Below are 27880 nucleotides of genomic sequence, written 5' to 3'. Positions count from 1 at the left end.
ACTCTGTATATTCTTCAAATATGCCAAAAGGGTTTCTGCAAGCCCAAAGGAAGAGTATGCATGGAACAAACTTTAAAACAGCACAACAAGCGGTCACGATAGTTCAACCAGGATTTTACTTATTTTTCCATGGCAGTCAAAAGGCAGAACATCTTGAAGAAATATATCTAAATGGATTTATACAGCGCCAACCTGTGTCCAGTTACTTTAGGGCACTAGACTGAGGTATGGAGAAATACAACATTTTGGCATGAGTTATGGAGTTCGGAGGAATTCAGAATTAACAGTGACTGAAATTCCAATCATTACCCCTGTTCTTTATTGAATTTAGTTAAAAGCGTGCAAAGTTGTATTTTCAAATATTTCATGAACCACGCATAGTTGGGGTTTTCGCTCAAGTTTGGGGTTGTCAGAATATCAAGCACAAAAATGTTTTACACAAATTATCGCAGCCAGAATATTGACAACCAAAATATTAGGAAGAGCTACATACCTAGAAAAATATTCAGCAAATGTACATATGTTAAAGTACACTGCTATTTGATAAACTAAATGTTAAAAAGTGCTAATAACACTGCTTAAACCCTTCACTACTTGCGTCAGCCAACGTGCGCTCTCCCTCCGTAGTGCTGAGCACGTCCATTGCCAGACGCGGCCCCACCCACTGCGCTAAACCGCAGCGGTATTGCGGCCGCGGTTAATTTAAAAGGTACATTTAAAAGTCTAAACAAAAACAGAAATTAAAACCTGTAATTTGATGCTGCCTGTACATTAATCTAACAAACACCACTTCAAATGAGTTCTCAAACTGACAAGCTTAAGTCCTGACGACATGGAATCTACTCAATCAATAATAGCAGCACAATCACCAGGTTAACCTGCACCCATAATTTATACGCAATCCCCCAACAAAGAGTAATCGACCTACCCTCTGATTTGTATCGGGGGTCCAAAGGGGGTCAAAAACGAGATCAAGCACTCGAGCTCTCAGCGCGATTATGAAAAGTAAGCACACGTTCGATTCTGGGCATAGCCAGCCAAAAAAGGCATAGTAACGCAACCATCAAAAGAGTTTACGATGAGGTCAGGAGAAGAATGGTTGATCTGTTCAACAATATAGATAGGTTCTTTTTAACTCACTACACTAATCTTTATGCATTCTCCTCTACAATCTCCTCAGATGCAATTAACAAATATCTAGAGGCTATCAATCTCCCTTCTCTTAGTACAGAACAGCAGACTATAGTACTGGCCAAAATTGCACTCACTGAAATTCCGGATACCATCCAGACTTGCCCTAATGGTAAAGCATGTGGGAATGACGGGCTGCCAGCCGAGATGTACAAAATCTTTATGGCTCAGATCGTAGTATTCTTGGTTAAACTGTTAATGAAATAAAATCCTGGGGTTATTTAGAGGCTTTAATCATCAGACATTTTATCCAGTTGTTCAGACCTTATACTAACAACTGAAATGCGGACACAATTTCAGGCGGCAAAATCCATTAGATACTGGTGCATTTGCACTTCCCATGATCTCTCAGAATTTTATCAGCTCAACTATCTTCCCACTTCAGTCAATACCCAAAACCTATAGCGTCAGTCTTATCCTTAAACTATTATTGGGCAAGTAGCTTTAATTAAGATGATGAGCCTCCCATTCTATTTCATTTTTTTTCTAATATGATGACTAATGTGCCCCATAGATTCAATTGGAAATTCTACAAATCTCTATTGAGGATGTAGGCTAGCACTTCCCAATTTCGAAAAGAACTAATAGGCCACGTTTTAGATTGGAGTCTTCCTGCAGTAAAACCACTGAACCTCTGATCATTTCAATCTTGAGCATATGAGTTGGGAAATCGGAATGCAGCTTTCCCCTTTTTTTAAAAATTCCTAAGCTCCCAAAACGTTTGATATCAATTCCCTTTTCTTGTGCTTTCTAATTCCCTTTTCTTGCGCTTTCTAGGCTGTCAAGTCAAGGATTGTGATCTTTTAGGTCTCAAGGTCTCAGGACTGGGGAAAAGCTGAAGTCCTACGCATTAAGGAAGGGAAAGAAACAAGAATTTCCAATGCAATAGGTCTCGCATTAGGAAAGTTTGAGCTATTGGTCTTGTAAATGACAATTTTTGTATTAATGTGTTGGTTTTTAAAAATAGCGAAATAGCTTTGTCATTGACAATGACAATAGTTTTAACTTTCGCAAATGTGACACCTATAGCATTTGTACTGCAATATGTGTTGTATTTACGTCACTTAGATATATTGATATTACAAATAACAATGGCTTAATTTTTTTTAAATAATACTTAAATGAAAGTTATTGTAATTTATAATGGCAATAGCTTAAACTTTTGTAAATGACTTGTGAAGATTATGTTCAGTGTATTTTATTGTGACGTAAATCTAAGAACAGAAGTGAAATATTAACATATTTTTGTGACATTTGTAATAAAGCTTGAAACATTGAGAGAGCGTATTTGAACCAATTGTTATGGAGAGGGAGGGGGGTGGGCTGCCTACTAATGCGTGTGGCAACAGAGAGAGAATGGGGCGCGCGCTGGAGAGGGAGGGGGTGGGCTGCCTGGTTAGGCCGAGACCTAAAAAGATGGATTTATGCCCAGATCTCTGTACTGGGGTGAATGTATGACATTGTCCTGCATTCTGTCCAACAACTGTTCTTTTCGCGATAGATATTCTACGACATCGCTCACCTTACACAAACTGAATGTATCACCAGGGAGAGTAAATGGATGCTGCCTGCCAAGAGTTCTGGAAAACATTAAATGCAAAATCAATTCACAAGGGTGAGAGAGAGTGGAGCGTTCAAGGTTCCATGTTACAATTCTACTCAAGGTTACAAGCAGGCAGTTAGGATGGAAGTTTCTCTCCAGAAGATGCAAATAAACATAGCTAGTATTTTCAGAGTTTCAAATGCGGGGGTGGAGGGATGGGGTGGAGGGATGGAGAGGAGGGGGGGGGATTAACACCAAAGCAGACCAACGCGGCAACACGTTTTAGGTTTGCAGACACGCTCCGTCATACTTCCAATGGGCTGAATGAGCCAGTTTTCACCTTAAATATGATGAAGCCGTGTCGCATTTGTTTGGGTAAATGCTACGGGAGAGCGGCGATTACTGTACGGGATATTCCCAAAAAGAAGTTTGGGCGGCAGGCAATTTAAATGCAGCTAGCTGTAAGGAGGCTAGCTGTTGAGCAATTGCGCGCCAAAATGGAAAGCCTTTAGCTGTGGGTCCAAGATAAACTGTATGAGAGTTCTTGGCCATACGTGCAATCCCACAACACTATGCTTGATTTGCAGTGCACGCACGCCATAGAGAAACGTCAAGAGCAGTTCTGGGTCAGCTAAAACTAAAGTTCAAAGTTCATTCGAATTGCATGATTAATTAAAAGCATAGCAGACAATTTAGAAGGGAAAAAAAACACAACAGTACGATAAGACTGTACCATACACGTTATTACATGATTAAAATAAACATGAATTCATACTAGCAGCGGATAAAGAACAGGGTCAGGGCAGGCTAAGACGAGTACTATGAATAAAAGTGCAAGTGCGTATCAGAGCGAGTAAAAAGAAAGGGCTCTTGTCCTATATACTCCACAGTTAAAGTGCAAGAGGTATTAATGCCATTAACGATATGGATCAGCAGACCTTCAAAAAGGAAGGCTTGCCAATGCTTCCTAAACCAGACATTGCATCTTATCACGTGATTAAAATACAAACAAAACATTTGTCTAAATGCATTTCTGATCATGAGCGAGCAAGGGTAAAGCACAACTTAAAGGCGCATATTACAGGGGGGGGGGGGGGGGGGGGGGGAGCGGATCCCTTTGAAGAACAAGGCAGCGCTGGGAGGGGGGCTGGGCAGAAATGCAAGTCACGGCCTGGCGTGAAGTGTGAAGCAGTGGGCGGGTAAGGGGAGCATTTGAAGGGCAAGGCAGGGGGATAGAAGCGTTTTGAAATCACAGGTGTTACTTAGCAAATGTAAAAGCACTAAGTTTTATCTACCTCAGAAGGAATTAATGCAGATCTGGTCTTGACGGGTTTGAACTCCTTGTTTAGCAGCTAAAGTTCAACTCACTGAGCCAACCTGCTAGCTATAAACAAGCCCATTGGCAATTTTTTTGGGGGGGGAAAGTGGGGTCGAGTCTTTACCACACAAAAAAACAAAAAATATGACTGGAAAAAAATGGAATCAATATTTCCTTCCATACGGTGAACATGTGTGGAAGGACCTGAGGTTTGGCGCTACAGTGTTGACTTAGGCGCTACAGTGTTAAATTCGGCTAACCAACTTGGCTAAAATGTATGATACTCGGCAGGTCATTTTATCACCCTGAGCGTCAATTCCATGTTTTGTAAACAATGGGAATGCTAAGGCAGGAGAAGGAACAGAGTAATACTCTGCATATAAACAAGAGACAGAAACTGGGACAACAAGTTAAACAAGCATTGGAAATGCAATAGGTCTCGCATTAGGAACGTTTGATCTATTGGTATTGTAAATGACTTTTTTTATTTATGTGTTGGTTTTGAAAGTAGCAAAATTAATAGCTTTGTCAGTTACAATGTCAATAGTTTTAACTTTTGCAAATGTGACACCTATAGCATTTGTAATGCAATGTGTGTTGTATTTACGTGACTTAGATGTATTGATATTACAAATAACAATGGCTTTTAATTTTGTAAATAATTAATACTTAAATAAAAGTTATTGTAATTTATAATGGCAATAGCTTAAACGTTTGTAAATAACTTTTGTGAAGATTATGTTCAGTGTATTTTATTGTGACGACAATCCAAGAACATTGCATTTGCACCTACACACACACATCCACACACATGTAGATGTGGTGGTGGTGGATCAGGGGGATATGGTGGTGGTGGATGTGGTGGTGGATGTGGTGGTGGTGGTGGATGTGGTGGTGGTGGATGTGGTGGTGGTGGTGGATGTGGTGGTGGTGGTGGGTGTGGTGGTGGTGGATGTGGTGGTGGTGGATGTGGTGGTGATGGTGGTGGATGTGGTGGTGATGGTGGTGGATGTGGTGGTGATGGTGGTGGATGTGGTGGTGATGGTGGTGGATGTGGTGGTGGATGTGGGGGTGGATGTGGGGGTGGATGTGGGGGTGGATGTGGGGGTGGTGGTGGGGGTGGAGGTGGTCGATGTGGTGAAAGTGGTGGTGGAAGTGATGGTGGTGGATGCGGTGGTGGTGGATGTGGTGGTGGTGGTGGTGGATGTGGTGGTGGTGGTTGTGGTGGTGGTGGATGTGGTGGATGCGGTGGTGGTGGATGCGGTGGTGGTGGATGCGGTGGTGGTGGTGGATGCGGTGGTGGTGGTGGATGCGGTGGTGGTGGTGGATGCGGTGGTGGTGGTGGATGCGGTGGTGGTGGTGGATGCGGTGGTGGTGGTGGATGCGGTGGTGGTGGATGCGGTGGTGGTGGATGCGGTGGTGGTGGATGTGGGGGTGGTGGATGTGGGGGTGGTGGATGTGGTGGTGGTGGATGTGGTGGTGGTGGATGTGGTGGAAGTGATGGTGGTGGAAGTGATGGTGGTGGAAGTGATGGTGGTGGAAGTGGTGGTGGTGGATGTGGTGATGGATGCGGTGGTGGATGCGGTGGTGAAGTGGTGGATGTGGCGGTGGATGTGGTGGTGGATTTGATGGTGGATGTGGTGGCGGATGTGGTGGATGCGGCGGTGGTGGTGGATGCGGTGGTGGTGGTAGTGGTGGATGGGGTGGTGGTTGTAGTGGATGTGGTGGATGTAGTGGTGGTGGGTGTGGTGGTGGTGGTTGTGGTGGTGGTGGTGGATGCGGTGGTGGTGGATGTAGTGGTGGTGGTGGATGTGGTGGTGGATGTCATGGTGGATGTGGAGGTGATGGTGGATGTGTTGGTGAAAGCACAAGGAGGCAATAAGGCCTCAAAGGGTGCCTGGCATAACACCCTCTTCCCCGATTTCCCTCCCCAAAAAGATTCAGCTGACCACATAAACCCATTACTGACGTGCCAAAGTCTAACCCAGTATAAGTATACCCTACGTGGTTTTCAAACATTGGTGTGCAGGGGTATAGAAGCTGAAATTAAGAACAGAAGAGGACTGGGATGGATAAGCAAGGTCAGAGGTCAAACATGCCATCTCAAATTCTTTCGGGGTGGGGGCAAGGAACGCACGGCAGGAAGTGTCGGCCTGTGTCAAAGCAGCAGCCAGCTGGGAGAGGAGCACGTGCCTTTTGGGGGTGGGCTGTTGCAGAGAGTGCTCACGTGACCTTCCTCAACACAAACAATGCGCATTCAAACCATCCAGGGGAGGGGTGGGCGTACTTGGACCAGGAGGTTAATTGCGGCTGGCAAGTGGCACGCTATTTTAATACAATATGGAGTTTTGTGCAACGGTTGAGTTTGGGCTGCGGGGGACTGTGGGAGTAGGCAGCAAAAATGCTTGTTAGTATGGAGTGCTAAAAGGTAATATGCGAGAAAGTTATTTCAAAAGTATTGTGTGTGTGAAGGAAGATTGTATGGGTGAATGGCAGAGTATGGATAAGGAAGAGTGGGGGGCAAAAGATATAAGAGCAGCAACTTGTTGATAGTAAAGTTATGGAAGGCAAAAGGAATGTGAGCATATTTGTAGAGGCGAACTAAATTGTTTTTGTGTGTTGTCGTGTTATTTAACAGAAATAACTAACAATTGTAGCATTGTAATAACATATAAAAACAAGTAAACAATAATGAGAAGTAGTAGAAATACAAAAGTTGCAGTACAGCTCCAAATTGTTATATTAAAATGGATGATGTAGTAGGTAGAGACAGGGAGGGAGAGAAGAAGATAGTAGCAGTTGCGTAAGAGTAAGGTAGTATTGTGTGCAAATGGTATGATGTATTATAAAAAAACAATAAGGGCTTAATGGAGAAAGGGAGGGTTAAGAGCACGGAAGATGGCAAGCAAATAGTAGTGGCATGTAGCTAAAGCAGAAGGGACTCAAGAAAAAGGGAGGTAGGGAGGGAGAAAGCAGGAAGTGCAGTATGGTAAAGTGTTAGTTTGTGTTAAAGCAAATAGTAGCAGATGCACTGAAGGCGCCTTGCAGTCTGTATTTTTTTTTTTTTGCAAGTAAATGGTCCGGTATTTAATTAAAATAAAAGAAGGGACTTGTAGGACACAGGATGAAAGGAGCGCGCAGGACGTTAAGCAAATAGTAGCAGATGCATCGAAGGTGCCTTCCAGTCTGACAACACAGAATAGATGGTGAGGTAGATTAGGTTAAGGAGAGGCCGCGCATGAAGTAATGAAGCGGACGCGCTTTGTGGTGGGGGAGGGGGGTGCATCTGTTCTGTTAAAAAGTTCATGAGTCTGTATGAAGGGGCTTATATGTTTGTGTGTGAATTTTATAGTTGTCAAATTCTTTGTAGTTCAGAGAGGCAAACAGAAAATACAGAATGACAGAAAAGAGACGGGTGAAAAGGAAAGCAAAAAAGAGACGGAACCAGCTTTGCAAAGGGGCAGATGGAAATGATCTAGACAAAAGACGAGAGGGAAACCTGAGCAATGCAGGCAGAGAGAGAGTGAGGGTTCGAGAAAAGAATGAGGCGTTGCAGTTCTCTTTCTCCCTCTGGTCCCTCCTACCTGGGATGATCCCTCGCTTGTGAAAAAGGGAGAAGAAACGGTTTTCACGTGAAAGGGCATGTTTTGGGATCAACTTCAACTACACACGTGCAAATTGTGAGATCGGGAAATGCATTGTGTCATTCCTTCAGAGGAATAAATGGAAAAAAATGCTTCCGTGCGGCAGCGCTGATTGAGCCGAGTATGTAAGAGGAAAACAGCTTAGGGAGCCACTAGAAGCTTTGCCTTCATCCAGAGCGATTCTGGCGGGCTGAGATTGGGAGGGTTTCAGCGCTGCTAACTTTTCGCTGGGATTTCACGTGGTGCGTGCGCACACAAAGAAGGGAGGGGTAGTGAGGGAGAGGAAGGGTGAGAAGAGAGTGGGTAGTGGTACACGAGTGCAAATTGTGAGATTGTTAAAAGCATTGTGTCATTTCTTCAGAGGAATAAGTGACTCCGGGGAAAAGGGAGGGGGCGGAGCGGGTAAAAAAAAAAAACAAGACGGAAGGAAGGCAGAGAAGGGGAGGGGGGAGGAGAAATGCGACACGGCGGGCAGGGGAGGGGGCGGAGCGGGGAGAGGGTGTGAAAGCAGCAGGGGCCTGGAGTGCGGCTGAGGGAACTTAAGAAATGCGACACGGCAGGCAGGGGAGGGGGCGGAGCGGGGGTGTGGGAGGAGTGCGCCTGAGGGAAAATACATGCAAGCAGGCGGCTGGGGGCATGTGCACGCGCTTTTAAGCTCAATGCGCATGCGCATTGAGCTTAAATTTCACGGGCACTGCAAGGAATCGCCAAGATTCCTTGCAAGTTGGTTAAAGACTGTTTAAGCCCCCATAGTCTCGCAAGCTCGATGCGCATGCGCATCGACAGGCGAGACCTAAAAAATGTAACGTATCGCAGGAATAAAGTGGGAAAAGCAAAACGCCTCCAATAATGCATTTTTTTAAAGCCAAATGTGAGTGTGCGCTTGTGAGGGCTTTGTGGCAAAAGAAAGTGAGTGAATTGTGGGATGCATTGGGCAGAGAGGAGGCAGGCGCTGTAGAGGGAGGGCTGCCTGCAACTCGAGCTACCATATGGAGAGGGAGGGGGGTGGGCTGCCTACTAATGCGTGTGGCAACAGAGAATGGGGCGCGCGCTGGAGAGGGAGGGGGTGGGCTGCCTGGTTAGGCCGAGACCTAAAAAGATGGATTTATGCCCAGATCTCTGTACTGGGGTGAATGTATGACATTGAGTCAAGCTAGCCGGGCTGATGAGAGGTGTTACCTCGAAACCGGTCCGGTCCTCGGATGCTTGATTCCGTTCTGGGAAGGACATGGCTTTTGTAGTTCGGACTGGACTGTTCCCATGGGGCACAGGGTCAGAGCTGATTTGCATATCGCCATTGTCTAACCCGGGGTGGTGTGGAGTGCAAAATAACGATGGATTTGGGCCCAGATCTTCGGACTGGGGTGAGTGTGTGACATTGATCCACATTCGGTCCATCACCTGTTGTGTTATTGTCCTGCATTCTGTCCATCAACTGTTTTTTCGCGATAGATATTCTACGACATCGCTCACCTTACACAAACTGAATGCATCACCAGGGAGAGTAATTTGATGCTGCCTGCCAAGAGTTCTGGAAAACATTAAATGCGAAATGAATTCACAAGGGTGAGAGAGGGTGGAGCGTTCAAGGTTCCATGTTACAATTCTACTCAAGGTCACAAGCAGGCAGTTAGGATGAAAGTTTCTCTCCAGAAGATGAAAATAAACGTAGCTAGTATTTTCAGAGTTTCAAACGCGGGGGTGGGGTGGAGGGATGGAGAGGAGGGGGGGAGGGTGGAGGAATGGAGAGGAGGGGTGGGGGGATTAACACCAAAGCAGGCCAACGTTGGCAACACGTTTTATGTTTGTAGACACGCTCCGTCATACTTCCAATGGGCTGAATGAGACAGTTTCCACCTTAAATATGATGAAGCCTTGTCGTATTTGTTTGGGTAAATGCTACAGGAGAGCGGCGATTACTGTACGGGATATTCCCAAAAAGAAGTTTGGGCGGCAGGCAATCTAAATGCAGCTAGCTGTAAGGAGGCTAGCTGTTGAGCAATTGCGCGCCAAAATGGAAAGCCTTTAGCTGTGGGTCCAAGATAAACTGATCAAGGATCCATGAGGGGTTTACAAGTGAACCTATGTTTCAAAGGAGCAGCTGCTGACACCCGAAATCTCGGACGACAATTTACAAGGGAAACGGACGCCATCCCGAGAAACGTAAACAGCTTGCTGCCTTCGATGCGAGACCAGGGGGGAGTAGAGATGCGAGTCACGGCCTGGGGCCGTGAAGTGGGAACCAGTGGGCGAGATGCAAGTCACAGCCTGTGGCCGTGAAGTCTGAATGAACCAGTGGGCGGGGAGGCAGGAGCAAATGGTAAGGGGAGTCTTTGAAGAGCAAGGCAGGGGGATAGAAGCGCGGTCACGAGCACTTCTACAAATCCGGATCATAAAAGTTAGATTTCTGGATCAGCGTTATTAGGTCTCTCTGCGAGACCTAAAAAGCTGGAGCTGTGATGTCCTAGAGGCAGATACAAATGAGTAATCCGTCAATTTCCAGTTTCGTTTTTTTCATATCTCCAATTTCACCATTTCTTGCAAGGAATCCAGCCACCGAGGGACTCTTTCCTCCTCCACTAGTAATCAAGTCTATTACATTAGTGTACAAAATGGAGTTGACAACTGGTATTGTATTTAAGTGCAACAACTGCAGTTTAAATTGGTACCGGGTTAAACAAGAATGAGCTCTCTACAGAGTGTAGGTTAGAGCTTTCTACCTGGAAATGATGCAATCAATGGAAACAATGTAATCAATAGGCTCATAAAGCAACCAGAGGGGCGAACTTTAAAGGATGGCTTTCCTTTCAAAAGGATGCTCTCTTATACGCCATATCGCTTACATAAAATGTTTTCCTCAGTATACGAGATGAGCTTTAAAGGTGGGCTTGACAGGAGGAGACCGACTATGTATGCATGACCGGCCCAGTACTATTCGAGTTTACGAAAAAGATTTTCCAGTGGTCTGGCACGAAGCTCCAGGGTTCTTTAGCACCTGGTCCTCGGGGTGCCCTTTTTGAGATTTGTAATTCCTGAAGCTCATCTTTATGGCAAAGACAACTGCATTTGATAGCCTCCTTAATGCAAAATCTCTCATTCTCCATAAGTAGAAAAAAAGGGAAAGTTCCATCATAAAACTCTCGGGTTTACAAAATGTAACGGGTGAAAGCAAGGGAAAACGATATGCTTTAAATGTAAGGGCGCTAATGACATTTCAAAACATTTGGGAAGGGGGGGGGAAATAATGTGTTCTATCCTATGAGTTTCATATGTTTGTTTTCTACCATCGTATCTCTTTGTATGAAGCTCGATTACAGGTGCATTAGCTTGATAAGCCTTGTCCTTCAGACTAAATGTAACATTAATTTGTTCTTCTACCCGTTAAACAAAATTAAAAAAATTGTACTAAAAAAAAAAAAAAAAAAAAAAAAAAAAAAAAAAAAAGGACTTCATTCTTCCATCGATCTAGACTGCAGAGAGTATGCTTTCAACTGGCCTGACCATTTCCGTGGTTGCACCTTCCTTTCTTCTCTATATTTTGTAAATTATTTGCAACATATTCTTCTGTGTGAGGAAAATCACAATGCAAACCTTTTCTTTGACTGTAGCTTTGCCAAAAGTGCGCTGTGTTCAGAACACCAAAAGTGCACTGAAAAAACACAACCCCGATTTCTTTGTCTTCCTCCTCTATATTCGGAACAGTATAAGGAGAGAAATACGCAAACTGGCCTCAAGGCATGTCCAAGACCCTTTTTAAAAACTATTTCAAAGAAAATCTAATACAAATGGTGAGTAAACCAACAAACTTTTTAATGTTCTTTTGGTTTCGACTGTCGTTCAGATACTCAACCACCTAACTGGGAAACACAAAAATGGCTCTGTAAGTGTAAGACCTGCACTCCTATGAATCTGAAAGTAATCTAAAGATTTTAAACAAATACATTTCCAATCAAGGAACACAAAAATTGATAATTTAACACCTATACTTAGAGGTCAGACACGCAAAAGCTAATGGGAGGAATGATTACATTAAGTCTAACCCGTGACAATTGCTCGGGGTAGAATTACAACCTCGATCTTTTGCCCACCATGCCACCTCAGTTTATACCCAGCCATATGCAAATCACTCTATGCCCTGTTCCAATATAAACATTTCAGCCCAAACTGCCATCCCGAGTCCTTCCTGAACTGGAACACAGGAGATCCAAGGTCAGTTTTGCCCACATTGGCGCAGGTCAGTCAGGTGACGAGAAAGCAGATGGAAACCAGATAATGTCCGTTTTGGATGGGTCCAGTTTATTTTATTTTCAAAGTTTTATCTAGCGCGAACAAGATCCTTACAGATAACAGAGCGCTTTACAAAAGAAAAATACGACGTGGCAGAACAATGTAATACAGTGGAGAGATAGATAGTCAAAACAATATTTCAAAAGTTTATATTCAAGTGAATTTAGCCAAGAGGATCGATTTGACATCCTTTTTAGGTCTTGTAGAACCAACGCGCATGCATTGTTCTTCGAGAGTATTGTAGGCAAAACAACTCTTGAAACCAGCGAGGATTGTCCCCAATGCATGTGAGGTACTCAACCGCGACGCTTCCCCAGCGCGCACTTGGCCTCACTTCGTCACACCCCATATGGTGTTCCATCCTACTTGCTCGCACATCAAAGGCTGCTGCTCCCCCGCCAATGCGCTCCCGCCCCGCCTCCCCACAGCAATACCAAGAGCTTGTTTTTCCTGGATTCGGCATTGGTGACTGTGTGACTCTTCGATAATGCATTTTAGGAACAGAGGGCCGGGTGACTCTCCATCGCCAGACTCTTCAGCTGTCCGTAATCAGGATCCTCTGCTTGCCGTAACCCCTTTCTTCCCCCCTCCCGGTCAGCCTCGCTCTCCGAAGCGCCTCGCAGAGCAGTGACCCCCCCCCCCCCACGGCGCCACACTACCAGCAGCACCCATCTTGTCCCAAGGCAGCCCCTACCCCCAATCACGAGCTGCATCAACACCACACCGGCCACCACAACCCTTCGAAGGCAGTGTCCCGCGTGCCAGCACGCTTCTCTGAGCGGAATAATTCGTACAATTCCCATCACCAAAAGTGCACTTAAAGATACTCTGTCCGCGTGTATTTTAAATAAATATCAATGCACTATTCATTTATTGCTCCTCTCCAGAGAAGTGAAAGGAAAAAACCTCAGAAAGTAAAGTACAGGTCTCCTGTGGCGCACACACAACCACACACACACAACCACACAGTCAGTGCACGCTTTCACCGGGCACAAACACCAACAGCCATCAGTGCACGCTTTCACCAGGCACACACACACCACCAGCCGTCAGTGCACGCTTTCACCAGGCACACACCACCAGCCGTTAGTGCACGCTTTTACCAGGCACACACCACCAGCAGTCAGTGCACGCTTTCACCAGGCACACACCACCAGCCGTCAGTGCACGCTTTCACCAGGCACACACCACCAGCCGGCAGTGCACACTTCCACCAGGCACACACACCACCAGCCATCAGTGCACAATTTCTACAGGCACACACAGCACCAGCCTCAGTTCACACATCAATGGTTTACGTGTCCACAATTAACTATTGTAGCAATCGCTGTATGGCACACTCTACTTTTATAGACAAGAGGAATCCTACTAACAATGACTGAGAGAAGTGTTACCCACAAGAGTGTGGGAGCACTTTGTGTTTTGTAAAATACCCCTCACACACTAAAAGGCCCCTTGGTGTCATGCTTCATCATAGGGGTCTTCGCACCCCTCTAACGGGATGCGGCGTGCTGCGACCTACGACTACGCGGGAGCACTGATGGTAATGACTATGTATGGTGCGTGTGGTGTAAGTGATGGGGATATTTATGTGAGTGGTGGGATTTAGTGAAGGGTTAAAAAGTACCTGGCTCGTGGGTGTATAGGAAAAAACTTTATTCACAACCCCGGGCTGGTACTACTAAAAGAAGTGAAGTGCGAGGTTATCTGTCGTGTTTATGGACAGTACCTCGTGTGCGTCGACATGTTTCGGAGCATGTGCTCCTTCTTCAGGATGGGGGCACAACTTCCCCACCTTACTCACGTTTCACTAGTTTGTTAAAGTTTGTATAAATAACAAAGTGAAAAATATATTATAAGTGTTTAAAAATATAGGCTACAGTGTGCCTACAGCGGTTTTTGGCTCAGGATACATGCATTTCCATGACTCATTAGATATAGCTTGCTTGCTTCATGAGCACCGTCTTACCCCACACGCTGCTCCGCTGATTCCAGCAGAGCAGCGTATGGGGAAAGACGGAGGACAACTCATCCCGAGTTTATTGCACAAATAGCAATCAACCCCCAGACGTTCTAGAGTGCTCATGAAGCAAGCAAGCTATATCTAATGAGTCATGCAAATGCATTTATCCTGAGCCATGTATCCTGAGGGTCCTGCTCATGCATGGGCACCCTCTCACACAAAACCAAGCACTATGCCTTCAGGATTGTCAAAGCCTGCCATAGGAGTGACCTATAGGTTTATACGTGTCAGTGATATACGGTAGATATAGGTAGCCTATATCTTAGTGAGAGGTGCATGCACCACTTTACCTAGTCTGCAGTAGTAGACCTGTGGTGCCATTTTGGAAGGCTTCCCAAGGGAGCCATAATACATGCTTCAGATCCTGGTAGACCTCTGGGGTACCTATGCCCTTAGTACCTAAGGTACCATATATTAGGGACTCACATGGGTAACCCAGTAACCAATCTGGAGTTACTCACATCATTTAGAAAACAATCTGAGTGCACACCACAACTCTTGCTGACGCTCACTTCGATCTTGATTCACTCCCACATCATTACATTTAATACCCACCACAGGAGTACCGCTACACTTGGGTGCTTCCAAATAACTCCCTTCGTCCTGATAACCCGTTATAATTAATGTTTCGGGTTTGAAGCGTAGACAAGATACTGGTGTGCTGCTTTTAATTAGATTTGGAATGTGTTACCCTGTTTCAGAGTGTAATTTAACAACCAGTGTATCCACATTCACAAGTGTTCTATAGCACTTGAAACTCACCTCACTCTTGTTGCACTGTTGGGAGCAGCACTTTACCGTAAAATGTCTAAATAGGGATGGTAAACTTTTTTTTTCTTTAACCCCTTCCATGCTGGTGACGAACCCCAGCCGTCACGCTCTGCAGCGCTCGTGTGCTGATGACGGCTGGGGTTCGTCACGGCCCCGCCCTGTTCTTTTGTTTACCGCACAGCGACGGAAACGGCCCAGCATGGAAGGGGTTAACAAAAAAATAATAATAAAAACAGACCTTTTAGGGCTCGCGCCCTGCGTTGCACAGCACAGCAGTGCTCGCGCAGGGCAAGAGCCCTTTTGTGGAGGGTTCCAAAACGGACCCTGGAATCGCACTTGCTTGTGCATGCGCGATTCATTTTGGGCCACGGTATTGGCGTTTGCAGTCGTCTTTTTCAGAAAGACAGCACGCAATAGGCCATAGGCGGTCGTGTTGGTATGGCCATGGCCTATTGGTGTCTGTTACCCGCACCCCGAAATCCGTTTTCAATTATCGTGCCCAGACACGGGCGCGATAATGGAAAACAGATTGCTCGCTGTGGTGCGTGCGCACCACTCGCGGGCAGCTCACAAATCTGCTAGTTTTTAGTTTATTGTGAATAATTTTAGCTTGTCTCTTATGGGGGTATGTCATTAAATATGAAACCCTGTATGTTTTGTATTGTATATCGTATGCCTGTCTTTGACAGACTGACACAATACAGTATTCTGACTCTCCGAGGCGTGTATCCTGGGCGTGGGGGTGCTGTCAGCATTGTCCGATATATAATGCCTCTCAGATGCCACACTTCTCGTCTGCACTCTTTCCTCTTGTTAATGTTAGTCATGTTCTTGTGCCACATGTAATGGATACGAACGTGCAACCTGGACAAGCAGTGAGATGAGATTTTAAACTTTGACATAGTTCTCTTTTAATGACTTACTTCCCTTCGCACAGTCACCCCATGGCGACTAGGTATTCCGAGGACTGGGTTGTCTCCTTTCTACTGGCCGTAGGAAAATAACTGTGCAAGCCCTGATCGGATCAATGTTGGATTATGCGAACGTACTCTACCTCGGCCTGCCTGAATATCTTTTGTCTTGTCTACAGGTAGTGCAGAACGCGGCGGCAAGGGCAATTTTCGGCCGTGGCCGCAGTTCTCATGCCACCAGCCTTTTGAAGTCCCTTCACTGGCTCCCAATCAGGAAACGCATTAAGTTCAAAGCCCTTACCATTGCGTTTAAAGCCCTTCATGGTATTGGGGCTCTATCTGCAGAAGAAAGCTGTCTTCCACCATCCATCCAGAGCCTTACGATCGGCTGCCTTGTCATTGGCCAGGGTCCCGGCAATGAGGCGCGCGCGAACCGGGGGCCGATCCTTTAAATATCTGGCGCTGCGGGCCTGAAATGCGCTGCCACTCGCTCTGAGAAAGAGCGAGAATTTAGCATCTTCCAGGAAAGAGCTTAAAACGTGGCTGTTTTGTCTCTAACTCCTCTTCTGCCGCCTGGGTTATGCTGTGTTAGGTCTGTTAGCGCCGGGACACTCTGCCTGAGTAGCTGAGCGCTCAATAAAACTCCTGATAACATAACATAACAAAGAGGCCTGCACGTGGGCACAAGGCTCCCACACTCACAGGACCAGGGGAGCTTTATTTGATTGTACTTATGGGGCTGTAAACGGACCCTATAATCAAACCCATTCCTGTTCAAGTCTCTCAACAAGAAAGGAAAACTGTTTATCAGCTGGGTACATCGACTGAAGTCTGACTTCCTGAAAAGGCATCGATTTAGTGCAACCCATGGTGCAGGTCTATATTTCAGATCTCCTGCGAGTGGCAGTTTGGGATTGGACCCTTCCCAAGCCAACGGAATGACTATCAGAGATGGGTAATAAAAAAAAAGCTTGCCCAACGAGCCTAAACGCGATTCTGTGTGCGCTATAAAACTGATGCAATTACAAGGGGCAACACAAAGCCAACAAAAAATGGCTGGGGGGGGGTGTATACTCGATTACAAAGAGGAAGATGCAAGAAAAACAAGAGAACCGTTAAACTGTGGGAGTATAACAAGGTCTCTAAAGGGGAAGCGGTGTGTAAACTGCAAGTACCCACATGTGTACTCGAGGCAGCGGGTCTCCGCTTGGAGCTGGAGGCGAGGGTCCGGGCACGCAGTGCCTGGCACTAAATAGGGACGGGGCAGGGTGGGCCCAGCTCCCGCAGCGCCCAGTTATCTTCTGCAGTCAGTGGTCAGACCACCAGCAGCTAAAGCTGGGATGTGTAAACGCCTGTGGCTAACGTAAAACAGGTGGCCAAGAGCTGTGTTGCACAGAGACAGCGACCAGCAGCGAGGAACCGGAGGATACATCAAAAAAACAAGAAAAAACACACACTTCGCTGCAAGGGCTGCGATGAATGGGAAAACTTGGAGCTCCCTAATGAAGTTTCTTGTGAAAGGGAGGGCAGCGCAGAGGTAGCCAGGCATGAATCATTCTGTTCCCGGAAAGCGTCTTAACACAGCATTCAAGCTCACCTGTAAAGGTGCATTTTCAGTATGTGTACTAATAATACTGTGTTTTAGTACCAACATACATACACATTCGAGGTGTGTAATTCTAATGTGTGCTTTCATACTCACACTCAGGAGTGTTATTCAAGTTTGCGCATTGCTTTATTCATACATACATACACTCAGGTGTGCATTAATACATTCATGCAAACAATTGGGTAATCCCAGTGCATTCACATGTTCGGGGTGTTCTATCCACGGAGTGCATTTACTCATGCACACTACTGGAGTGTATTATGCAAGTCTCCACATTCATTCATACCGCCCCTGCACACTCAGAAGGGTACTTCAAATCTATACATACACATGTGCAATTTATTCCATACATACAGGACCGTGCGATGCAATTGCACTGTATATGTTTGTTAACCTATGCATAGCAACATATGGTATACAGAGATATGCTAATTTTAATGCAATATGAACAAGCACTGGCAAAAACCACAGGTTCAAGATGATGTATGTGGTACGATTTTTTTCAAGCATGTGCAAGACATTCCATGAATACAATTAATAACAAGCATTTGCAATGCAAAAGGTCTCGCATTTACGCGAGTTGTAGCTATTGACATTGCAAATAATGCCTATTTTTGTTTTCGTTTTTAAAACATAAATACAAAGCATTGTCATTTATAATACCAATAGCTTAAACTTGCGTAAATGAGTGCCCTATTGCATTGCAAATGCTTGTTTTTGTTGTTGCTAAAAACCGATCTTTGTGGTTTTATATGGTTGCCAAGGAAGTTGAGGCTGACAGTTCCCCCCCCCCCCCCCCCCCCCCCCTCCCTTTTTAGGGACCATTGCTTTCTTTATAATCATTCCGAACTTGCCAACCAGAATCACTCAACCTCCCATGCTGCACTCACATCACCAAGGAGCATCACAAGCTATGTATTCACAAACCAGCACAATTCAAATCCTCTACCACACCTGCAAAGCACCACATAAAACTGGCACAGCATACCTCAACAACCGCATCCTAATCCAGGAATACTTATATAGCGCAGGGCTGCGCTGAAGGACCCCATCTGCTTTCATATACCTTCCAGGTGCTGACTACTTAAATCACAGGCATACTGAAAACTACATCTGTCGATCAAGTCTTCATTTCTTCTTAAGCATGGAACGACCTGCAGCTACACAGAAGAGCCTCCCTACTCACTCTATGAATTCCACAAGAAGCTGAACAACATGGCTTTTCTAGTAGTCCCATTAGGCCCTATGTTTGGCTAGACTCATACATGCTCAGCGCCAGGATACCCTTCAGGTTTATGGTGCACCCCACAAATCTGCATAACATCATACATTTCAGTGATAACTCTGGGATACCGAAATTAAAGTGGAAAGTATTGTAGGGCAATCAATGGTATGAAAGCCTGTTGAAGTGTATAAGTATAGGAGTAAAAAGAGAGGCAACTATGATGGGCAAAAGTTAGAGCTATAAATATAAAAGCAGGAAATTAACATTCAAATATGTAGCAAGGCAATTGATACAAATTACTAGAGATTTTGAGCACTGAAACAGAGGACAGCAATTAGCTGCTGTAGCGGAGTCAAAGAAAATGAGATTCTGAGCAGATGGATAGGTGCCTGTGTTAAATGAATGATTAAAGAGAAATGTCAAGTGTGGTAGGTCCCAAGATGAAAGGGTCAGTGGTTTAATAGTTATGTTCTAGGTGTCAGATAGTGCATATAAAAGGTTGCTCAGTGGGCTAATGTACCAATAGCAGGGATTTTTATTGTGATCTGAAATTCATATCAAAGAGAGCCAACTCATCCTTTCAAGTTCGATACAATTATTATCCTTGAGATTTGGTTTAACCCCTTCACTGCGGCAGGTATTCCGCCGCAGTGCTATGGGGGCAGGGCGGAAATGCGGCGGGCGCATGCTGGTGACGGAACCGATCCGTCACCAGCGTCGGTTGCGCTGTGCTTATGACGGAGCGGTTCCGTCATGGCCCCGCCCGCTTAATAGAACGCTCAGCGCAGGCGTGGAATTCGCGCCGCGCAGGAGCGTTGGGCGGGCCATGACGGAACCGCTCAGTCATCAGCACAGCGCCACCGCAGCTGATGACGAAGCGGTTCAGTCATCAGCAGGGGAGGGGTTAATGAGAAACATCAATTAAATGTCAATAGTGCCAAGAGCTCTGTGGGGATTACCATGCGTTTCACAAATACACAAGTGAAGCTAAATGGGTAAGAGGGCAAGAGATACGTGCTATGAAGACAGTTTTGATGTCTGAAGTCTTGAAGAAGAAACGTTTTCAGCCAAGATCTGAGTGTGATGGGTGTGTATGGAGAGGAAGGAGTAAGTCAATTGTAGTAGGTGAGGAACAGGAGGGATGAAATTCAGTGACAACAAATATTTTCAAGGACTCCTTGAGATAGCTGAACTACACGGACATGGAGCTCGGAAGGGTCTAAAGGTCATTAGGAATTTGATTTCGGAGTGAAGGTAGAGCATTTGGGGGCCTATGCACTTAGTAATGAAATCCTGGGGAGTGCAAGGAATGGTACTGCTAGAGAGACAAAACTGTTACAGTATGGTCCGAGTAGTGAAGTGGTGTTAATGGTGGTTGTAATAATAATATTATTCAATAAAAGGAGAGATAGGGAAAATGTAATCATACACTTAGTCCCCAACAATACTGTTTCAAACAAGAAAAGAGTGTAAAAGAAGTCTAATTTTAACAACAAGAGCAAGGAATGCAGGAATACAAAGCCCATTTAGGTTTGTATAGAAGGCCCTCACTCACCACCCTGGTTGGTGACATGCTTCATCATTGGGCACCACTGGGAGTGGCTGAATGCCTCCCCAGTGTGCTACATCGCCAGATTTACTGCGGAGCAGGTTTTGTGAAATGGTAAGTGCTAAGTGATAGTGAGATTTCAAAATGTCTCTAAGTTGTATCAAAAATTATTTATTAGTTGATCAATTGGACATATTAAAACGATGTGTATGAAAACAGGCCAAATAAATTGTTTGGCTATTTCATTAGCTTAGAAGTGGGCCAACATGTTTCTGCCGTGTGTGGTGTCATTTTACCAGGCATTCGTCAGGACCATAAGTGGAGTAAACCCCGGCGGTATGGCCCCTCTCAGGCCCACCCTGACCTAGGGACGTGAAAGTGAAATTATAGTGTAAAAAGTGCATGGGAAGGAAAATTCCTTCCTTGGTAACCTCAAATTTTGAGGAACCGAAAAAATTGTTATGCATTTGTAGGGTGAAAAATAAATAAATCACACAATGGATCACAGGAGGAGGGGGGGGGGGGGGGGGGGGGGGGGGGGGTTGGTGGTGGTGTCGAAATCGGCACACCGACCTCGTCGCAAGGCACCCACTGGTAAACCTGCTATCGCCCTCAATGACCGGATCCCGGATCTTTTCTTGTTTGAAACGGTTGTAATAATAATCCACATTTGTAAAGCGCACAATCACCCTCGACGGTCTCTAGGAGCTGGGGGCCGTCAGGAAGATTAAGCAAGCTATTGCCCAGAGTCACATGGTGCTGGGCTAATCTGACGCCTGTGCCAGGGATCGAACCATGATCCCCAGATTCTGGAGTCAGTCGCCCTAGCCACGGTGTAAATAAGTGGTTACAAGACAATAATTTGAGCACAAGAGTTGCTAATATGCCAGACAAGTGAGTGTTTTTTTTAAAGTCTGGCATTATACAAGATGCTTCGTTTTAATAACATTACATGAAAAATATACAGACTATCAGCCAGCCCTCAGCATCCATTGGTCTGGTATGGAGTCACTCACATTGTTCTTTTACCTGCTACAGCTAACAGCATGGGGTGATGAGTAAGCCTTCATCCACTGGCTAACTTCACTGTGAGAGGTGGCATTCTGCCCTTTCACAAAGAGCACTCCCATACTCAAAGCAATACCTTAAAGTGCCATGCATGACACAGAAGAAGGACCATAAGATCAGCTCAATTTGAGCAGAGGGAACACTCAGGCAATAGAACGGATAATTAATGAGCCCTGAAGAAGTCCTTCACAAGGACAAAACGCTTTGGATACTGTGAAGAGAAGAAAATAAAGATTCAAAGAATAAAGAATTGTGTGAACTACTTCGCTTGGTGGAACTGATTTCTTGTGTGTAATGTGTGCGGATCAAATCATCTTTGCAAAGGTCTGTTGTGGAACGTTCTTTCACATCATAGGAAACTAAAAGGGTCCGGTTTCCTTTGATCAACACACCATATGTTAACAAAAATTCCCATAATATATACAAGTGCGGTATTATATCCTAGACCCTTTTTGTAAATCATTTTGTATTATACAGTATACCTGGAGGGGTTACGCAGGGTGAAAAGATGGGGGTACACACGGAGTCCTATCACATGCTGCAAATGACTGGAAGGGACAAAGATCTTTGAGAGCCCACTAGGATATACTACTTTGTCAGGAAAGGTGGCGAGGCTTTTCATGCTAATCTCAGTGTAGGAATGGAGTGTCTAGTTGACTGTTCATCAATGGTAATGCAAGATTCACACTGGCCAGAACATGATGAGGCAGAGGATGCTGTTAAACTAAGAACATTGTTCACAACTCACCTGACGGCAGCCTTAAATGTCTGGAGATTGTGCCTAATAAAGTTTTGTTGTGGCTGGAGGGAGACTGTTTAATCAACTATTTTTCAATGAAAGTGAAAAGTGGAATCTTAGGTACAGAAGATGATTGTTTTGAGGAGGGCAGGGATTCAGCCCGTTTTTATGGGGAATGGAAAGGAACCTACGATACTGTGGTGTGCAGTAAGGTGGCATTGGGAGAGCCTATATGGTTGCTGGCGGCAACTCTGGTGTGCCTTATTCTAGGGATTTTGCTCATTGAATATTCGTTAATTTCAGTGGACTGAATGTGGGAAGAAACACTGTTTTAATGCTCTGTTTACAGCTCTGAAAAGTGTCTTGCTTTTGATTTGACTCAACTGGCTACAGGTGAATAAAATTTAGCGTTGACGTTATGCTTAGGGTGCTGTGTTCAGTTCACTCGTGAGTCTTCACTGCTCAGCCTCTGACTAGAGGTCCCAACCTCACATGAATATCCAGGATCCGCTCGTCTGATGACTAGCGGCACAAAAAAATTAGCGACTAGGAAACATAAGAGGATGGCAGAGGGAAGCGAGACACTAGTGTGAGAGAAAAGAGCATGAGAAGGAAATGGAAAAGCACAAGAATTAGAAAGATGGGAAGGAATAGGGGGTGAAATTAAGAGCATAATGATGAGGAGAACAGTGATAGCATACTAAGAAATTGATTTCCTTTGGAAGCGATTTCACATTGATCTGGGGATATATGGGCGAGTAAGAATTGTGGAACACACTTGTTCGAGACACAGCTTATGAACAAAAATTAAGGACCATGAAAAAAAGCAGCTCACAAGCAAAAAAGCAAGAGGTGTGTATATACGCAGATCTTGCTATAGCTGCTAAAGAACGACTGAAGATTTGAAGAGCACCTATAGTATTTGCAAGTGTTAGAGTTACACAATGTACATCAATTTCTAAAACTCTTAGATCACACTAAAAAGGTCTTCCAAAAATGTGGCGCTTGATGAATTCTGTAGAGATACAAGTCTCATAGCAGATCTAATTGTGCAGGAGATAGTAGTACTGTGCTTCTGTGGCATTATTAGCAATGCTTATTAGCAATGCTTATACATTCAGCACAAGTGTTAAATGTTCTCCTTTACTGACGGGGAAATCAGGAAAGAATTACATTTTAAAAATGGTTCTTAACCACAATGTTACTGTTGTATCTTGTTTTAGTTATATCTCTTATTCTTCGCTCTGTTACTTTAACATCTGCATTCTTTTTAGATCCTTCATTGCTGATGTGTTCTTTCTCTTTATCTGGTCTGGACAGTGTCAGTGTAATTTTGCAGTGCCACTATAGTGTCCAGTAAGTGAAAACCAAATAAGTTGATACTGTCAAAACTCTACAATTATTTACAAATCGTTAAAATCCAAAAGCTGTCATGTAAACGAGAACCACTTTGCCATGTAAGCAGCAAGGAATAAAACCCCTTAGATGCTGAGTCCATCTATTGTGCACTGATGACCTCCCAGACTGGAACAGACTGCTTCTTCCCTGGCATGCAGTTGGGCTGATAAATGGTTGGTCCTCTCCTGTACGGGGAAAGCCCCAAAAAGTAAGAATGGTTTATCTATAGTAAATGAGCAGCAATTGTGTACACATTTACACCTCGAAGTCAAAAACATCAAGGATGCGTTCTTTATAGCATTCGGTTACTGGTGAAGTGGAAGGTCTACGATCGAACACTTTTTGGTGACCTCAACATAATATGTGACAACTTAAGCTTTATGTTGTATCTTACATCTTCCTGCTGCTCAGCTTGATTGCATGTGATGTAGAATGTTGGATGATTGGAATGTTAGTGTGTTGTGAATGTCAGTTTGGTGAGGGCTGAGCAGCAGGACAGCTGCTCCTGATGGGGTTAACATTACATCGTATAATCTAGCATCTTAATTCAATAAAGTAACTTGCTTAATCAACAAGGAAGACCCAGCTTCTTATTGATTACATCATTTGGCGACATCTTTGGAGAATCTACGCGTGCAACATAAAAGAAAACGAAAAGCTAAGGAGTACTGATAAGAAACAGGCAAAGAAATTCAAGCTTGAAGAGAAAAGGTACATGAAAAGTAAAGAAAATCGAAACCAGGAAATCTCGAGGTAAATGATTCTTAAAGATTTTAAGTGTGTGTGTAACGCTGTCTGGTAAACTAACCCCATCAGTGACCCGTACATCGGCCGCCCTGAAACCTAGGTTTGCCAGATCTATCACGTGTTGTTATTTGTGTTCGGGGGCAGTAAATCGAGCCTCTGTGTAAAGCACTTACACTTTAACAGCTGCTATGTCATTTGTATGTGGATCGGGGGCAGTCAAATCAAGCCTCGGTGGAGAGTGACAATAACTGCAGCTCTGTTTATTTGTAATCGGGGGCGAAAATCGGGCCTCAGAGGGAAGTGTGAGCATTTGGAGAGAGGAGGATTAATGACTGCCGCTCTGCCGTTTATTTGTACACATGGGCAAAAATCGGGCCTCAGTGAGAAGTCTGTGCACGGATGTTCAGGAGCAAAGATCGAGCCTTTTTCAGATAACCCAGGGGCGTAAGACTTTCCAGTGTTTCCTAGGGTTTATTTACAGCTGATCTGTAATTGGATTGTGGTTCGGGGGCTGAATTTCGAGCCTCGGTGTGGCTGGTACATAAGCAGCTGAGTACTGTGGTAAAAATTGAGCCATACAGAGCAACAGCCGCCTGGTCTGGTTGGGATCGGAGGCGGAAATCGAGCCTCTTCTGTGACAGATTATTGTGAACTTGAGGTGCGAACATATATAAGACATTGTCGTCATTTTTGGAAAGTTACCTTGGAAAAGTACACTTTATTTTTATGACCGTTTTCATGAACTTGGGGAAATAACGGTTACCGTTTTTGTTTTGAAATCTCCTTGAGACTGGTTTAACGTCGCAGCAAGCATCGGTGTCATCTTCTGTGACGTCTTTTCTTCTGGGAAAATGTTTTGGCGCATGTGCGTGCCACCCGTCTCGACGTTGTAATACGTGCTTCCATTTTGATTGTGGCATTGCTTGGCATTCATTGTGACGGAAAGGTATTGCCATGGTTATTACAAGGAGCTTGTTTGCGTGAACCAGGTACTGTTTCGGTTCGTTTTTACATATGGTGTTAACTCATTTATACAAATTTTGGCGAAATTCAGAGCCTGGCTGTTACAGGAATTGCTCAAAAGGTCTCGAGAATTGAAGCGAGTCGGCGTACACAAAGGGAACTGTGGAACATTTTTGATCGCTGTAACGGGACTATGCTTCCTGTAATTGTGGCTGATCTGAGTGACCATGTTTAGAGCATGCGTTGGGGACAACTTTCTTCATCGTTGTTGTTTGGTTGTTGGTGATGTTTTCTCCAAGAGCTGTCCCACTGTGTGTGTTGTGCATGAGTGGTGTGTTTGTGTTGGGAGTGTCCGTCGCACGCCAGGGTTGCGATATGGATGTTTGTTGCCTCGCACGTCAGGCTTGCGATGGGGAATGTCTGTTGCCTCGCACGTCAGGCTTGCGATGGGGAATGTCTGTTGCCTCGCACGTCAGGCTTGCGATGGGGAATGTCTGTTGCCTCGCACGTCAGGATGGGGAATGTCTGTTGCCTCGCACGTCAGGCTTGCGATGGGGAATGTCTGTTGCCTCGCACGTCAGGCTTGCGATGGGGAATGTCTGTTGCCTCGCACGTCAGGCTTGCGATGGGGAATGTCTGTTGCCTCGCACGTCAGGCTTGCGTTTGGGTTGTCTGTTATGAATGAGTTATGGGTGTGCTTGTTCTTCCTGATGCTTATATTGGTGTTATGGTTTGTTTCTGTGTGTCTTTCTTGATGTACTGGTCTGGCCAACTAGTATGACTTGTGGCTTATGGGTGTAGGATGTTGGTTTCTTGTTTATTTCAGGAAGGAATGTGATGCTTGTTCAGACTGTCGTGTGTGTGTGTCAGTATAGAAAGAGACAGGATGTGTCTTCTTGCGTCAGTTTGATGTTTGTGTCATTGGTTGTGAAGTGAGGTTTGTGGGTACTTATCGTTTGTTGATTGCATTGCACTTTTTATCTTACTTGTGCTGTGTTTAAATTTATTGAATCTACTGACCTATTGTTCTTGACTTGTTGTCAATGTTCTATTTGATTCTTTTGATTTCTCAACGAAGGGAGATATGTTGTATCTTATATCTTCCTGCTGCTCAGCTTGATTGCATGGGATGTAGAATGTTGGATGATTGGAATGTTAGTGTGTTGTGAATGTCAGTTGGGTGAGGGCTGAGCAGCAGGACAGCTGCTCCTGATTGGGTTAACATTACATCTTATAATCTATCATCTTAATTCAATAAAGTAACTTGCTTAATCAACAAGGAAGACCCAGCTTCTTATTGATTACATCACTTTACCTCTTTCCCCGAATGGAGAAGCTGTGTACAATCTATTTTGAGCTTCATGCTTTCAAAGTTAATAGGTCACCTGACGACACAGGCATTTCGCGTTCTTGACATTTTCGGCATGGAAGAACGCAAGATGTTTAACAATGGACAGAAAACTGCTCCTTGAGAGCTCTTCAGAACCAGTTATAGGAGAGAGTTGCTTTATTTTTGTTACCCGACAGATTTGATGGGACTGCGCTGATATGATTAGGGCAGACAGAGACGCCCCTTCGGTCTCCGTATTGAGCTACTCCCTATACGTCGCGTAATGAATACCTACTGGTCCTGGTGTACTTGCTACAGAAGAAAGAGTCACTGTGCAGAATGAGGTATTTTCCCTACAAAGACCGAGCTGACATTTGCAGAGGGGTGGGGGTAGGGAGCAAGAGTCATTATACTTAGCTACCGTGGAGGACTCGAAACGAAGGTTAGGAAAGGCATCTCAAAAAAATTGTAAGCGTTCCTATTGCAGACAAGAGTATGGAGCGTCCGCATCATCAAACATCAGTGGACTCACCTCCTTGTCCAAACTCAGATCTTGTGCCATGTTGTGGTTTCCCACCGTCACCTGCACGATGCCACCTTCCTCCACCTCCTCCTGCGGTGCCCCGCCGCTGAACAGCCGGTAGTGTTGCTCCTGCAAGCTCAGCTGTTCCCGGGCGCGCTGCTCTTGCTGCTCCTGGACCCGTTGCTCCCGAGCGCGCTGGTCCTCACGGGCCTGGGCAAGCTGCTCCCGGTGCTCGTGGGCCAGCTGCCGGGCCTGCTGCTCCTGCTCCCGGGCCAGCTGCTGGCGGAGCTGTTGCAGCCCGCCACCCGCGTCGCCCTCTTGCTTGATGTGCATATAGCCCCCAGGGGGGCTGCGGCGAGGCGGGGAACTGGGCTCCTTCTTCAGGGTCATCTCATCGCAAAGTAGAGCGGACCCCCCCGGGAGGCGGCCGAAGCTGGTGACCGGGGGCAGGTGGCTGAACATCAGCATGCCGGGGGGGAAGGCGGGCTCCATAGCCCGCGCTACCTTAGCCCCCCCTCACCTTGCTCCAGCCCCTAGCGTTGAGATGAGCAGACACAATGGGGCGCCTGGCGGGAGCGCGCTTGTGGGCCCTTGCGCACCATCCCGCGAACAGGTAACAGTCTTGGTTGCGCTTCTTCCCCCGCGGACGCTCCTTGCCTTCGCGGGTGACGTGGGCCCGGTGCGCGCACACCTCCCTGTAGCCGCCACCGCACCGTTAGAACGACGCCCGGAGCCCCACAATAGAATTAACAATTCCTCCCACCGCGCATGTTCGGCGCGCTGCATGCCGGGACACTATCCGTTTAATCATAGGCATAGACGGCAGACTTGCCTAAATGTAATGGTTTTGGAAAACAGACAGTCTGGAATTCCGCTATGTGCATCTGGCATGGATTGACCCAAGCGACAATTTTTTTGAAGGCGGCTTTCTTACTTTTAAGATGGGGTATACCTGAAATTAAAGGAAAAGTAGGATACATATTTAAGAAATCAACAATTTAGACGTTTTACTCATTTTATCTAGTTAATTTGCTCGGCGAG

General features: G+C 45.4%; 1 protein-coding gene across 1 annotated transcript in view; it reads right to left on the bottom strand.

Moving 5' to 3' along the window:
* The window catches only part of ZNF281 (zinc finger protein 281), a 78347-nt gene extending 50726 nt beyond the window's left edge, over positions 1-27621 (bottom strand). Inside the window, exon 1 of the mRNA XM_086923791.1 lies at positions 26849-27621. Within this exon, the coding sequence (XP_086779917.1) occupies positions 26849-27331 (483 nt within the window). The 5' untranslated portion in view covers positions 27332-27621. The remainder of the gene's footprint in view (positions 1-26848) is intronic.
* Positions 27622-27880: the final 259 nt, after the last annotated feature.

The sequence above is a fragment of the Lissotriton vulgaris genome, chromosome 5, assembly GCF_964263255.1.
Source record: "Lissotriton vulgaris chromosome 5, aLisVul1.2, whole genome shotgun sequence".
Classification (NCBI taxonomy): Eukaryota; Metazoa; Chordata; class Amphibia; order Caudata; family Salamandridae; genus Lissotriton; species Lissotriton vulgaris.
This window is presented reverse-complemented; position numbering and strand designations above follow the sequence as displayed.